At 42.4% G+C, this 15,105-nt stretch overlaps 1 protein-coding gene across 1 annotated transcript in view; it reads right to left on the bottom strand.

The window, feature by feature from the left end:
* ATF6 (activating transcription factor 6) overlaps window positions 1–14,801 on the bottom strand; it is a 198,332-nt gene extending 183,531 nt beyond the window's left edge. The window contains exons 1-2 of the mRNA XM_041773611.1: window positions 14,651–14,801; window positions 1,471–1,547 (exon numbers count right to left, since the gene is read on the bottom strand). Coding sequence (XP_041629545.1) covers window positions 1,471–1,547; window positions 14,651–14,702 — 129 coding nt within the window. The 5' untranslated portion in view covers window positions 14,703–14,801. The remainder of the gene's footprint in view (window positions 1–1,470; window positions 1,548–14,650) is intronic.
* Window positions 14,802–15,105: the final 304 nt, after the last annotated feature.

Here is a 15,105-nt window from a genome sequence, read left to right as displayed (position 1 = left end):
TGGAAACTTAACATTAAGGCCTATTTTATATAAGGTGAAACATATTTGTGCTTCTATATTCTGGCTCTTCCATGACTTCTCATGGCAAACTCATGCGTAGAAGAAAATAACATAATTTTAAAGCTAACAGGAGGGCAGCCCGGGTGGTTCAGCGGTTTAGCACCGCCTGCAGCCCAGGGCGTGATCCTGGGGACCCAAGATCGAGTCCCACGTCAGGCTCCCTGCATGGAGCCTGCTTCTCCCTCTGTCTGTGTCTCTGCCTCTCTCTGTGTGTGTCTCTCATTAATAAATAATTAAATCTTTAAAAAAAAAAAAAAAAAAAAGCTAACAGATCCGTCAGAAACCATCTAATCCAATCCCTTAACTTTATACTAGAAAAACTAAGAAACAGAAAGACTGAACACCTTGTATAAGGTAAGAATGTTAGTTACAAAATGAGGATCATATTTCCCTGAACCTTTCAAACTTACCATGGTGTTTCTTGGTGGCTTTAGCTGTAGAGGTTGTAAATGAATAGTTTAGGCAATTGCCTAATATTTAAAGTCAATTTAATCAATAGTGTACATTCTCAAAATCTCATAAAGTAAACAAAAACTATTATAATTTCATGTACTTATCAAAAAAATATATCATATAGGTGCCTGGGTGATTCAGTATGTTAAGCGTCTGCCTTCAGCTCAGGTCATGATCCAGGGTCCTGGGATTGAAGCCTACATCAGGCTCCCTGCGAGGAGTCTGCTTCTCCCTCTGCCTATGTCTCTGCATCTGTCTCTATGTCTCTCATGAATAAATAAATAAAATCTTAACATAAGTAAATAATCTTTTAAAAAAGGAGCTTAAAAATAAGTAACAAATATCCAACCTGATTGATGTACATATAAAAATCACTCTATTCATCTGAATTACTTTCCAAGTGAAACAGCACCTCATCCATTAAAGAGTAAGACAAAATAAAAGTTCTGTAGGCCAATGTACTATGTACTAACACAAAAAAGGAAAAAAAGGTATTTTTGAGGATTCCAAGTGCTATAATAATGGCTTTTATACAGACTTGTAACCACTGAAAAGTAAAAAGTAAGGACATGTCTAAATTTCAGAGCTTTCTACATTAAGGATACATAAGCTTTTAAAAAGGAATTAAGTTCTACTTGACTGGATCCATGATTCACATACACTCTTATGTTGCCCTTATGCAGCAAAATATCTATAAAAGCCAAAAGGTAAGCAATTAAGTGGCCTTTCCAAAGTCACTCAACCCTTGAGTCAAAGGTACACTTAGAATACAAGTCTTCTACCAAGATAGATGCAATTTCTACAATCCAAAATTTACTGAGCAAAAAATAGCTGCTTTCATAATTAACACTAAAAATTATTTAAACTTACAAATCATTAGCCTAAACCCTGTTACCCTGAAATCATCTTGCAATAAATATCCTATTACTCAATAACTCTCCCCTAGTACATACTTACATAAGTTTCCTTTGCTGCATCCAATTGCAGGTCATCTGTATCTGTGAAATAGCCAAGTTCAGCAAACAGAGTAGAATCTTTGCACAAAAGGGTAGAGATTAAAAAAAAAAAAAAAAAGGAATAGAGATTAGTTGTCAATTCAATGTTCCAATAAAAGAATAAGCAATGCATCTCTATGCCAGCTCTAGTATGGGTTCTCATTAGCCATTACTATTATCGATAAACTCTAGCAGTGTAAATGATAACCAATTCAAAGCTGTTTCTAATTCACGTATTGTTTTCCACACAATTTTTAACTTGTGACCTAAATCCTTTTACCAGGGATTAACAAACAAGTTTTATGTTAGGTCACACTGGACTAAATGGTAGTGACTTTCTGGAACATTGCTAACAGTAATTCTGAGGCTACATCTGGGCTCAACATGAAAACGTACCATGGTTAGAAAGGGGAACCCTCTTACACAGTTGGTAGGAATGCAAACTGGTGCAGCCACTCTGAAAACACTATGGAGGTTCCTCAAAAAGTTAAAAATAGAGCTACCCTATGACCCAACAATTGCACTATGTATTTATCCAAAGGATACAAACATAGTGATTCAAATGCACCCCAATGTTTATAGCAGCAATGTCTATGTCAAACTATGGAAAGAGCCAGATGTCTATCGACAGATGAATATATAAAGATGTGGGTAGCCAGGGTGGCTCAGCAGTTTAGAGCCTCCTTCAGTCGAGGGTGTGATCCTGGAGACCCAGGATCAAGTCCCGTGTCAGGCTTCCTGCATGGGGCCTGTTTCTCCCTCTGCCTGTGTCTCTGCCTCTCTCTCGCTCTCTCTCTCTCTCTCTCTCTCTCTCTGTCTCTCATGAATAAATAAATAAAATCTTAAAAAAAAAATAAAGAAGATGTGGTGTGATATACATATACACAATGGAACATCATTCGGTCATCAAAAAGAATGAAATCTTGCCATTTCCAACAATGTGGATGGAACTAGAGGGTATTATGCTGAGCGAAATAAGTCAGTCAGAGAAAAACAAATACCACATGATTTCACTTCTATGTGGAATTTAAGAAACAAAACAAATGAATTTAGGGTAAGGGAAGGAAAAGTTAAAATAAGATGAAAATTGAGAGGGAGGCAAACCATGAATCTCTGAACTATAGGAAGCAAACTAAGGATTGCTGGAGGGAGAATTAGGTGATGAGCATTAAGGAAAGTATGTGATATAATTAATGAGCACTGGGTAATATATGTAACTGATGAATCACTAAATTCTACCTCTGAAATTAATTTTTTTAGAAAGAAAGAAAGAAAGAAAGAAAGAAAAGAAAAGAAAAGAAAAGAAAAGAAAAGAAAAGAAAAAATAAATGAATGAACCATGGTTGATCAGCAGTGATGACAGAAGAGGAATATGGCAGCCCATGGACCACATTTCACCATCCAAGCCTTAGTTAAGGGTACAACCAATTTTCCATCTAAACAATAAAAGACTCGCTTATCTAAGTCATTAAATTTACTTCAACATATCTAACTATTTCTAATTTCCTGATAAGATTCCATTATAAACCAAGAAATTTATAGACACAGAAAATATTCTTTAATAATCTGGGTTGATTCAACTTCCTATAGAGAAAGGTCAAGACGCTGACAAAGTCAAAGGTGGCTGATTACCATACAATCTGTGAAGTGTCCATTTTCTCTAACATTTTCAGAATCTCAAGAACTTCAAAGAGTTTTCCAAATCTATGTTTGCTTTTGTACTCCCTTGTATCATGCCACTCAAACTGCTCTGGAGATTTCCTCACGTAACATATACAGGAGCTACACCACCAGTCTATCATTAACTCGGCCAGTGACAGAATCATTTCACTAACCTACAGCAAAATAATACCTAGCAAAAAATTGTGTGTAGTAGTAACGAAAGGTTATTCACACAGCTCTCGCCAAAGGACAACCTAAAACTCGGTGGCAGAGCCGAAAACACTTAAGTGGTCAGCGGTGGCTCTGTGCCTCACAGACAGGCTGCAACCCTTGAGAGTTCTCTCAACTGCTGCCTCGTTTCTCTTCTCCCATTCTTTCCGGAGCCTGTTTTCACCAAGCACCTCTCCCACACACACAACAGGTTATCAGTGTCACCAACGACCTTTACGACCTCTACGACCTAAATCCAATGGTAGATTCAAGGTCCTCATCTTCCTTATCAGCAGCACTGGACATTGCTGATCCTGTTAACTGAAACACATGCTTCACTTGGCTTCCAAATTACAGCACCCGCCTGGTTTACCTCCACCTCACTGGCTGACCCTACCTTGCTGGTTCCTCCTATCTCCTGGCACGAAATTGTCCCTGGGTCCAGCATAAACTTTTCTATCTATTCTATTTCCTTTGTGATCTCAGCTGAGCTCATGGCTTTAAATAGCATCTAAATGCCAAGGATTCCCAAATACACATCTCCAGCCCGTACCTCAAGATGCATGTACATACTGAGTCTATCTCTTGGACACCTCGTCTTGGAGGTCTCCAACTTAGCACATCCCAAACTGAGCCCGCAGTCACCCCCACCAAACCCCCTACTGCTTTGTCCTCACCTCAGTCAATCACAATTCAATTCTCCCAGGAGCTCAAACCAAAACCCTGGGTGGAGTCACTGTTACTTCTCTTCTTAATTCTCCATATTCAAACAACCAGCAAATCCAACCAGTTCTGTCTTCAAACTATATACCCATAATCTGGCTTTTACCTTTCCTTCCCATTCTTCCTTCCCATCTCATCTTTCCTTTTCTCCCAGACATTTTCCATCACTGAGATGTCAGCCTCTGAGGAAGCAAGGCAATGAGGATGATGGGGCTCTCTGTGTCATCATCTGTGGCAATGTGCCTGGTATCCAAGGAAATGGGATGGTGTGAGAGGGGGGCTGTCCAGTTTTGGTGGCAGCATGCCCAGGCTGCCAAGGAAATAAGGCAGGAGGAAGAACAAAGTGGCAGATGGAAGAGACAGCCTGAGTGTTTAAGAGAATGATGACACTGAACAAATGCCTTAATCAATTGAGCAAATAATCAAATATATCTAAGATACTTGGAGCCAGGTTTCTTACTAAGTAAGGATGCACAAACATGGAACAGAAAGAGCCAAAAAGAACCCTAAGATATTGGACTGGCATTGGAAGTATTAGTATGAGCCCATTTCAAAAAAAATATATGTATACAGAACAGTTAAAGGTGTTTGTATACACGTGTATATATGTACACACATACAGGTCTTCGTTCCGTGGGCTGAAAGGTCCTAGAACAGTGGTATCCCAGTAGCAATAGAAATACTGTGTGCTCAGATCTTAGATACTAACTGCCATCTTTCACTAAATGAAAGTCCACTAAAGAGCTCCTTGGAGAAATGGCTGATTTCGGAGCTGAAGCATGGAAAGCACAAGAATGGAAAATCTTGCTATGCCAGAAAATAAGAAATTCTCAGAGAATGACTGGAATATGTCAAAAGAATAAAAGAACTAATATGAATGGATTCCCACTGGTCAAACTGGGGGAAATCTGAGCATTTGAAATAAAATGGGAGTACCAAATTTTAACCCACTGAATCAAATAGGAGTCCATAATGAAATAAATACATACACACACACACACAAAGTTCTTACAGTACAATGTCAATTAATAATTTTAAAATGACAGAGGTAATCACCATTTGACATTAGAGTGGTAGTTGACATAGGCAGGAACTGTCAATAGAGGCTAGGGCTGGCGGCGCGTGTAGGTTTCACAAGGAACAGGATATTGGCATCATGTCAGATTATCTCCCCCACAAACAGTAAGCAAATACAAAAGGGGAAATAGTAACTTCACAGTAGTGAAATCTAGCAGATACCAACTAGCAGGTCAACATACTATGCCTTCAAATGTGATTCACTGAGAAGAGCACAGTATGATTCCTCAGGCATTCCCGCTATGGATGCATGGCCTGATTCTGATCATGAGGAAACTAGACAGACCCAGGTTTAGGGTCATCTTAGAGAATAGAAAACCTGTGTTCTTTAAGACCGTCAAGGACACAAGAGACAGAAAAAGACTAATAAAACCATTCCAGACTGAAGGACTTTAAGGAAACCAAACAAGTAAAAGTAATGTGCGTTTGCAGGTAGGATTTTAGTTGAGAGAGGAAAAATAGCCATTAAGACAAGTGGCAAAATCTGAGATGGATAGTTGATATATCAATGTTTGTATCCTGACTGGAAGGAGTACATGGTAGTAATACAGGAGTATCCTTGCTTTGCAGGGAGGGGATACATACTGTAGTATTTAAAGATAATGGGTCAACAGATCTCTCTCTACTGAAAGAGAAATGAGGTAAATGTAGTAAAATTTAACAGGGAATCCGTGTCAAGGGCATTCAACTGTTCTTAATTTTCTTTAGTTTTGGAACTATTTAAAAATTTTAAAATCTAAATTAAAAATGTATATGGGAGTACCTGGGTGGCTCAGTTTGTTAAATGTCTGACTCTTGATTTTGGCTCAGGTCATGATCTCAGGGTTGTGAGATCAAGCTCTGAATCAAGCCCCACATCAGGCTCCACACTCAGCCCAGAGTCTGCTTGTCCCTCTCCCTCCCTCCACATGCACTGTGCACCTGCTCTTGCTCTCTAATAAATAAGGAAAATCTTTAAAAAAAAAAAAAAAAGAAAGAAAGAAAAGAAAAAGGTGTTTCCAAAATCTTTTTGGTAACTTGAAATTTTAAAGTTATAGTAAGGTAAGTTAAATGATGGATATCTGTTGACTACCTAGATCATTTCCAAATAAAATAAAATACTGAAACATTAATTACTGAACACAGGTTTATCCACTTTTCACTCACCAGGGAGTCTGCTGGAGAGAGAATCTCTCCGTCTCAGTCTGTCCCTCCCCACCCACGCTCACTCTAAAAAAATAAACCTCAAAAAAATACATGTGTTTATATACATATGTGTAAGTGGATGTATTTGTATGTATCCATAATCTAACCACTCCCATCACCTCCACCACCACCACTGCAATTCACCTGGATTGCTACAGTAGCCTCCAAATGGTCTCCCTGCTTCTGCCCTTGCCTGTCCCTCAATCTATTTTCAACAGAGCAGCTAGAGTGAGACTGTAAAAGCACATGATATTATTGGCAATCAGGATTTCCACAGAGAAAAGAAATGCAACCCAGCAGTGAATGCTTTGTCCAGTCAGGCACTCCTGGACTCCCTGTACATAAGTTCTCCCAATAAACCTGTTATCTCGGGGGGGTGGGGGGGGCGGCACAACAACAACAACAAAAATGTTAAAATTAAGTATACAATGTAAGAAGGTGAGGAAAAAAAAAAAAACCTGCGGCACTGGCTTTATACTATAGGTATTAGTATGAATTCGCGCTGCTTAAAAATACCTATTTTCTGGGGCAGCCCAGGTGGCTTGGCGGTTTAGCGCCTGCCTTCAGTCCAGGGCCTGATTCTGGAGACCCGGGATCAAGTCCCATGTCAGGCTCCCTGCATGGAGCCTGCTTCTCCCTCTGCCTGGGTCTCTGCCTCTCTCTTTCTCTGTGTTTCTCATGAATAAATAAATAAAATCTTTTAAAAAATAAATAAATAAAATAAAAATACCTATTTCCTTGTTCTCAGAACATATTTGAGGAAATGTTTACGAGTTTCATATTCTCTGCAGCTACTTTCAGATGGTGGAAGAGAAGGAAAGTATGGGGAAGAGTGAATGTGGCAGAGTGTTAACAGTTGGTAAATCTAGATGAGGGAAAAATACAGGGTATCACTGTACTGATCTTTTCATTTCCTGCGGTTTTTGAGAAAAACTTCTCTGTGGCTTAAAAACAATTGAAAGTAGGTTGATAAATGTATATCCATCAAATACCCCTGAAGCATCCAAAAGAAAGTGGTGGTGCTGGTCACCTCTAAAGTATCTCTAAAATCTATTGCCTATTCCAACATCCTCTTCAATACCTAGATGTTCCTCCATATTAGTAAACTATGGTAGCTATTATTTTTAGCCTCCTCAGAGCAGCAAGTTTTCCCACCTGACCTTGACCATTTACGTATTCATTTCTTTTTTGTCAGTTTAGAAAGATAAGAAATGGCCACCAGGTTTAACAAAATGGAAATCAGTGGTGACCTTAGTAAGAGCAGCTTCGGTGGAGTAGTGGAGCCTGGCTGTGGGGAGTTCAAGAGACAATGAGAAAAGTGAAACTGGAGTCAGTGAACAAGGTTTGTTTTTATTTTTCTTTTCTTAAGAATTCTGCTGTAGGGATCCCTGGGTGGCGCAGCAGTTTAGCGCCTGCCTTTGGCCCAGGGCGTGATCCTGGAGACCCGGGATCGAATCCCACATCGGGGTCCCGGTGCATGAAGCCTGCTTCTCCCTCTGCCTATGTCTCTGCCTCTCTCTCTCTCTCTCTCTCTCTCTGTGTGTGACTATCATAAATAAATAAAAATTTAAAAAATTTTTAAAAAAAGAATTCTGCTGTAAAATAAAAAGAAATGCAGTAGCAGCTAGAGAAGTAATATCTAAAGAGGATTTTGAGGGTTTTTTCTTTACTCGGAATAGGAGCAACAACTATGTGTTTATTACTAGGAGAGATGACCTGGTACAGAGGGAAATGATGATATGCTCCCTAACAGAAGGAAGAAGTCTTGAGCAGCACTCTTGACTAAAGAGGAGGGATCTATGGCATATGGTTCCCAACAAGAGAAGAGAAAGCAAATATGCTGGCAAGTGGGTAGATTAGGTAGTGGGAGAAACAACAACAACACAACCATCAGAGTGGGAGAATGAGAGGACCAGGTAAATATGACCAGTCAGACCACACTTCAAGGCCTGTTTCAGATTACTATCATCATCATTTAGATTTAACCAAGCTTGTGGTTCATCCATGAGAGAACTGCAAAGGTACCAAGGGTGTAAGCAAGAGAACGGTGATCATGAGCATGCGTGGAACTGACCTGGCTAAGGGGGGAGTGATCACCCAGAGGAAATGGGGAACAGTGAAATGATAGCAGCGTCCCAGCAGGGCCACAGAGCCCAGTGGAATGCAGAAGGGAGTGAGCTGGTAAGAGCTGAAAATAGCAGTGAAAAGCAAGGTGACTGTCCCACCTTTAGAGGCCCAGATGGCAAAAAAGGTTCCAAGAATGCAAATGGCCACCATTCACCAGGCCTTCAGGCAAGGCAGTGGCCACCAGGGGGGCCGGGCTGCATGGTCAGCACTGGAAGGCCAACTTTCACAGAAGACACTGATGATATAAAAGAAACCACAGAAGCAGACAGAAACTTCTGACTTTGTATATACTACCTTACATGTAGCAAGAGGTTTCTCGAGACAGCGAGGGACAGAGGAAAAGAAGACAAGGAGAGGAAAGACATGCGGGTGACAATTAAGCAAATGAACAGATGCTTTCCAACACAGATTATCATGGAACTGCAAATTAAAACAACAATGGGGGGTCCCTGGGGGGCTCAGTCAGGGCGTCAGACTCTTGATGTCACTCTTGATGTCGGTTCAGGTCACAACCTCAGCGTCATGAGATCAAGCCCCAAGTCCAGCTCCAGTCAGTGGGAGTCTGCTGCAGATCCTCTCCCTCCGTCCCCATCATACACATGTACTCTCTCTCTAATAAATAAGCAAACCTTAAAACAACAATATACCACGCACACTAATTAGAATGGCTAAAATCCAAAACACTGGCAACATCAGACGTTAGTGAGGATATGGAGTAACAAGAACAAAAAAAAAAAAAAAAAAAAAAAAAACAAGAACATACACTGCTAACAGGAAAGCAAAACAGCACAGCCATTTTGAAAGACAGTTTGGAACTTTCTTGAAAAACTAAATATGCTCTTACCATATGATGCAACAATTGTGCTTCTTGGTATTTACCCAACTGATTTGAAAACATGTCCACACAAGAAAGCTGCACATGAACACAGCAGCTTTATATATAATTGCCAATATTTTAAAGCAACCAAGATATCCTTCAATAGATAAATGGATAAACAAACTGTGCTAGGGACTGAATTGTGCCCCCCAAATTTATTTATTGAAGCCATAACCCCCTCCAGTGTACCTAATCTGATAGGACTGTGGCCTTATAGAAAGGGGGGGAGGGGCGGGGGGGGAGAGAGAGAGAGAGAGAGAGAGAGAGAGAGATCCTTCCCCAACCCCTTCCCCTCTCATTCTCTTCCCTTTCCCTTCACTTCTCTCCTCCTCCCCCTTTCACCTCTCATGCCTCTGCCTTGTGAGGACACAGTGAAAAGTCAGCTATCCACAAGCTAGGAAGACAGCCCTCACCAGAACCTTACCATGCTGGCGCCTGATTTCAGACTGTCGGGGAAAAAAATTTCTGTGATTTAAACCACTCAGTCTATGGTATTTTGTTACAGCAGGCTGAGAGACCAATGCACTGTAGTAGATCCATACAATGGATTACTATTCAGTGCTTCAAAAAAAGAGCTACCAAGCCATGAAAAATCATAGACAGATCTTAAGTGCATGTTGCTAAGTGGAAAAAGCTACCAGGGATGCCTGGGTGGCTCAGGGGTTGAGTGTCTGCCTTTGAATCAGGTCATGACCCCAGGGTCCTGGGATCTGGTCCCACATTGGGCTCCCTGGAGGGAGCCTGCTTCTCCTTCTGCCTGTCTCTGCCTCTGTGTGTCTCTCATGAACAAATAAATAAAAATATTTTTTAAAAAAAGAAAGAAAAAAGAAAAAGCTAATTACTAACAAGTCTAACTATATGACATTCTGGAAAAGGCAAAAACAGGTAGATAGTGAAAAGATCAGTGGTTGCTCAGGAGGGAAGGAGGGATGAATAGTGGAGCACAGAGGATTTCTTAGATACAAGAAACTATTCTATGGGATATGTACATACATGACATTAGGTATTCGTCAAAACCCACAAAATGTACAACACCTAGGGAATCTTATTGTATACTATGGACTTTAGTTAAGGATATTGGATCAATATTGGCTCATTAATTGTAATAAATTTACTACATTAACACAGATGTTACCAATATGGAAATTGGCGGTGGAGGGGGGTGTATATAGAATTCTATGTACTATCCACTCAATTATTCTGTAAATCTAAAACTACTAAAAAGAAAGCCTATTAAGTACTAAAAATAATTATTTGAAATTCAGGGGGCACCTGGCTGGCTCAGTCAATAGAGCATGCAACTCTTGATCTCAGGGTTGTGAGTTCAAGCCCATGTTGGGTGAGAGATAACTTAAAAATAAGTAAAAATCTTAAACAAAATAAAGTAATTATGTGAAATTCAGATTTCAGTGTCCATAAATAAAGTAGTATGGGAACACAGCCATACTCATTTACACATTCAGTTTACATTGCCTATGGCTGCTTTTACACTTTAACGGCAGAGCTGAGTAGTTTCAACAGAGACCACAGGACCACAAAGCCTAAAATACTTACTATCTGGACCTTTACAGAAAATGTTTGTTGACCACTGCTCTAAATTTCATTACCCAGTGAAAGGAAAAAAGCACATCCTACCACAGGCTGTTCTGAGTTAATCACTTTCATTTAATTATTCAAGTTGTTAGAGTCACAAGTACTAATTACATAATCTGAATTTTTAAATTTAACTGGCTACCTTCTACTTATTTTTATTTATTTTTTAATTTATTTATTCATGAGAGACAGAGAGAGGCAGAGACACAGGCAGAGGGAGAAGCAGGCTCCATGCAGGGAGCCCAACGTGGGACTCAATCTGGGGTCTCCAGGATCACGCCCTGGGCTGAAGGCGGCGCTAAACTGCTGAGCCACCCGGGCTGCCCGCTACCTTCTAGTATTAAAAAAAAAAATCAAATAAGTGAAATCTTGGAATATTCAAAATGGCAACTCCCAGAAAAAGAATATATTCTACAAAAAAACAGTAGCAGACAGTAGTGTTTCACCTTAGTGCCCGCAAAATCTATCCTACTTACTGAATACCTAACAAATCAGAATTAAAGTGTGCAACCAAGGGTGTTAGCAGTTTGAAAAGAAAAGCCTGGAAAACAATGGGAAATCGGTACATTCAGGAAGGGGCAGGGCAGGATACCTGAGTTAAGTCAGTGAACGGACTACAAAAATTGAATGCTCTCTTAAAGAACATTAGGCATCAACTTATCAGATTAATCAGCAAAATGCAGCCTGAGTATCAGAAGACAAAATTATGCCTTTAGGAAGTGCCCCACAGTTGTAGTTTAAGAAATACCATGGAGGGATCCCTGGGTGGCGCAGCGGTTTGGCGCCTGCCTTTGGCCCAGGGCGCGATCCTGGAGACCTGGGATAGAATCCCACATCGGGCTCCCGGTGCATGGAGCCTGCTTCTCCCTCTGCCTATGTCTCTCTCTCTCTCTCTCTCTGTGACTATCATAAATAAATAAAAATTTAAAAAAAAATACCATGAGAAGGCCTTTATCTGATATGTCATTTGCAAATATCTTCTCCCATTCTGTAGGTTGTCCTTTAGTTTTGTTGACTGTTTCGTTTGCTGTGCAGAAGCTTTTTATCTTAAGTCCCAATAATTCATTTTTGCTTTTGTTTCCCTTGTCTTCACAGATGTATCTTGCAAGAAGCTGCTGTGGTCAAGTACAAAAAGGGTGTTTGTGTTCTCCTCTAGGATTTTGATGGATTCTTGTCTCACATTTAGATTTTTCATTCATTTTTTTACCCCAAAGATACAGATGCAGTGAAACGCTGGAACACCTGCACCCTAATATTTATAGAAGCAATGTCCACAATAGTCAAACTGTGGAAGAAGGAGCCTGGGTGTCCATCGAAAGATGAACGGATAAAGAAGCTGTGGTCTATGTATACAATGGAATATTACTCAGCCATTAGAAACAACAAATACCCACCATTTGCTTCCACATGGATGGAACTGGAGGGTATGCTGAGTAAAGTAAGTCAACTGGAGAAGGACAAACGCTATATGATCTCATTCATTTGGGGAATATAAAAAATAATGAAAGGGAATAAAGGGGAAAGGAGAGAAAATGAGTGGGAGATATCAGTGAGGGAGACATAACATGAGAGACTCCTAACTGGGAAATGAACAAGGGGTGGTGGAAAGGGAGGTGAGCGGGTGGTGGGGGTGACTGGGTGACAGGCACTGAGGGGGGCACTTGATGGGTTGAGCGCTGGGTGTTATGCTATATGTTGGCAAACTGAACTCCAATAAAAAAAAAAAATACAAAAAAAAAAAAAAAAAGAAAGAAATACCATGAAAAGGGCAGCCCGAGTGGTTCGCGGTTTAGCACCGCCTTCAGCCCAGGGCATGATCCTGGAGACCCAGGAATGAATCCCACATCAGAATCCCTGCATGGAGCCTGCTTCTCCCACTGTCTGCGTCTCTGCTTCTCTCTGTGTGTGTCTCTCATGAATAAATAAATAAAATCTTTAAAAAAAAAAAAAAGAAAGAAAGAAAATACCATGAAAAAGTAATAGTTGACTAGCTGATCAAAAATCGTAACTACCAAAAAAAAAAATCGTAACTACCTGATACTCTGAAATAGATTTATTAAAAAACGGGATGGGAGGGTGGATCTTGGGAAGAATCAAATCTGCAGAAATAATTAAGGAAAGCATTATAGAATAGTGACTAAGGGCACAGGCTCTGGAGTGGACAAACCTGATTCTGATCCTGCTTGGGCCACTCACTAGCTGGAAGATTGCACATTCAGTCTTTCTCAGCCTCAGTTTTCTCATCTGTAAATTCGTAAATAACTACTGGCCCTCCTGGGAGGATTAAAGAAGATAATGCAGGGGGAATCCCTGGGTGGCTTAGAGGTTTGGCACCTGCCTTTGGCCCAGGGCCTGATCCTGGAGTCCCAGGATTGCCCCTCCCTGCATGGAGCCTGCTTCTCCCTCTGCCTGTGTCTCTGCCTCCCTCTCTCTCTCTCTCTATCATGAATAAATAAATAAATAAATGTAAAATTTTTTTAAAAATAAAGAAGATAATGCATGTAAAAGCACCGCAGGATACCTGACACGAATAAAGCGCCAGATAAACGGTAACTCTTACTATTACAGCTGTATTTGGCTCAGAAAGATAACGCTTGAAATTGACAGCCCTACAGTTTTTTTCCAGCAACTGCTTTAAGAAATCTGCCAAGGACAACACAAATCTCGCGCTGCATACAATTGAAGAGAAGTTCTGTCCGTGGAAAATCAAAATGAGGGCTTCAGTTCAATAAAACGGAATTGAGATTTGCACTCTTGATACTCAGAATAACGGCTCAAGGGGGTAAAATACGAACGGGAGTCTGGGTTTCTCCCCACTTCCCCCAAGTTCCAAAGCAGGTGAACCGGCGTCGGGTCACTACAGGGCCCCTTGACCTGCGCCGTCCCAACTTCTCCCTGAGGCCCACTAATCCCAGCACTGGGATTACGTCGCACAACAAAGGCACGAAGCAGAAAGGTTCCTTTAGATAACCTGGATGACGACGTTGCCCCACTCTCGTTCCCACCGCCTTCCATCCGACTCTTCCTGACCACAGAATATACGGAAGGAGGGAAAGAAAAAAGAAGAAAAAAAAAAAGCTGTTTCAGGAGGGCGATCAGAATTACGTCCGTTTTTAAGTGGTGAGATTGCAGGCAGTCAGGGGCCCAAGGTCAGGGGCCTTGGTTCTAAGCCAAAATGGACATCAGGGCAGCCCAAGCGCCGCCTGCAGCCCAGGGCGCGACCCCGGGGTCACGGGATGGAGTCCCACGTCGGGCTCCCCGCACGGAGCCTGCTTCTCCCTCTGCCTGGGTCTCTGCCTCTCTCTCTCTCTCTCTCATGGATATCAGCCTAAAGCAAGAGAAGCAGCTGCGACACGGAGACCTCTGTAAACACTCCGGTTCTCCGTCGCACCTACAGACACGCTCCACGGCGATCACCGCCCGCCGTCCACGCGGCCTTTGCGGTGGTCACAGCCATCGCCCCGCCCCTCCTCGCTCCCACACAACCGCCGGACCTGCTTCCCTCCCGGAGGCCACGGCGCAAACCGAGAATTCCAACCGGGCAGCGCTGTACGCTCGCGGCTGCCAGGGCCGACCCCGACCGGCGACGCTAGACGCGGACGGAAGCGGCGAGCTAGCCCACACCTGTCCCCACAAGCGGGCGGAAGGAGGAAGGATCTCCCCCCGCCCCCGCTCCCCGGCCACTCACCCCAGTCCTCATCCGCTCGGTGAGAGAGGCCGGGGCTCAGAGGCGACTCCATGGTGCCGGCAACGCCAGCGGGCTCCACCGGCCCGGAACTCGCGCACTACTAACCGGGACGGCGGCTGCCGGCAGACAAAATACTCCCGGCCCCGCCCCCTCTCCGGCCCCGTCCCCGCGGACGGTGGCCGAGTGAAGACAAAGTGCCTCCACTGCCCCCGGGAGTTTGCGCAAGTCAGAAACGGACGGAGTCTCCCGCTGTCTTAACGGGAAGGAGGGAAGGAGGGAAGGAGGGAAGGAGGGAGGGAGGGAAGGAAGGAAGGAAGGAAGGAAGGAAGGAAGGAAGGAAGGAAGGAAGGAAGGAAGGAAGGAAGGAAGGGAGGGAAAGGGAGGAAGGGAGGGAGGGAGGGAGGGAAAGGAAGGAAGGAAGGGAGGGAGGGAAAGGAAGGAAGGAATGGTTAGGG

Source organism: Vulpes lagopus, chromosome 11 (assembly GCF_018345385.1).
Source record: "Vulpes lagopus strain Blue_001 chromosome 11, ASM1834538v1, whole genome shotgun sequence".
NCBI classification, from domain to species: Eukaryota; Metazoa; Chordata; class Mammalia; order Carnivora; family Canidae; genus Vulpes; species Vulpes lagopus.
Note: the sequence above shows the minus strand (reverse complement) of the source record. Positions and strands in the feature narration are given on the sequence as shown.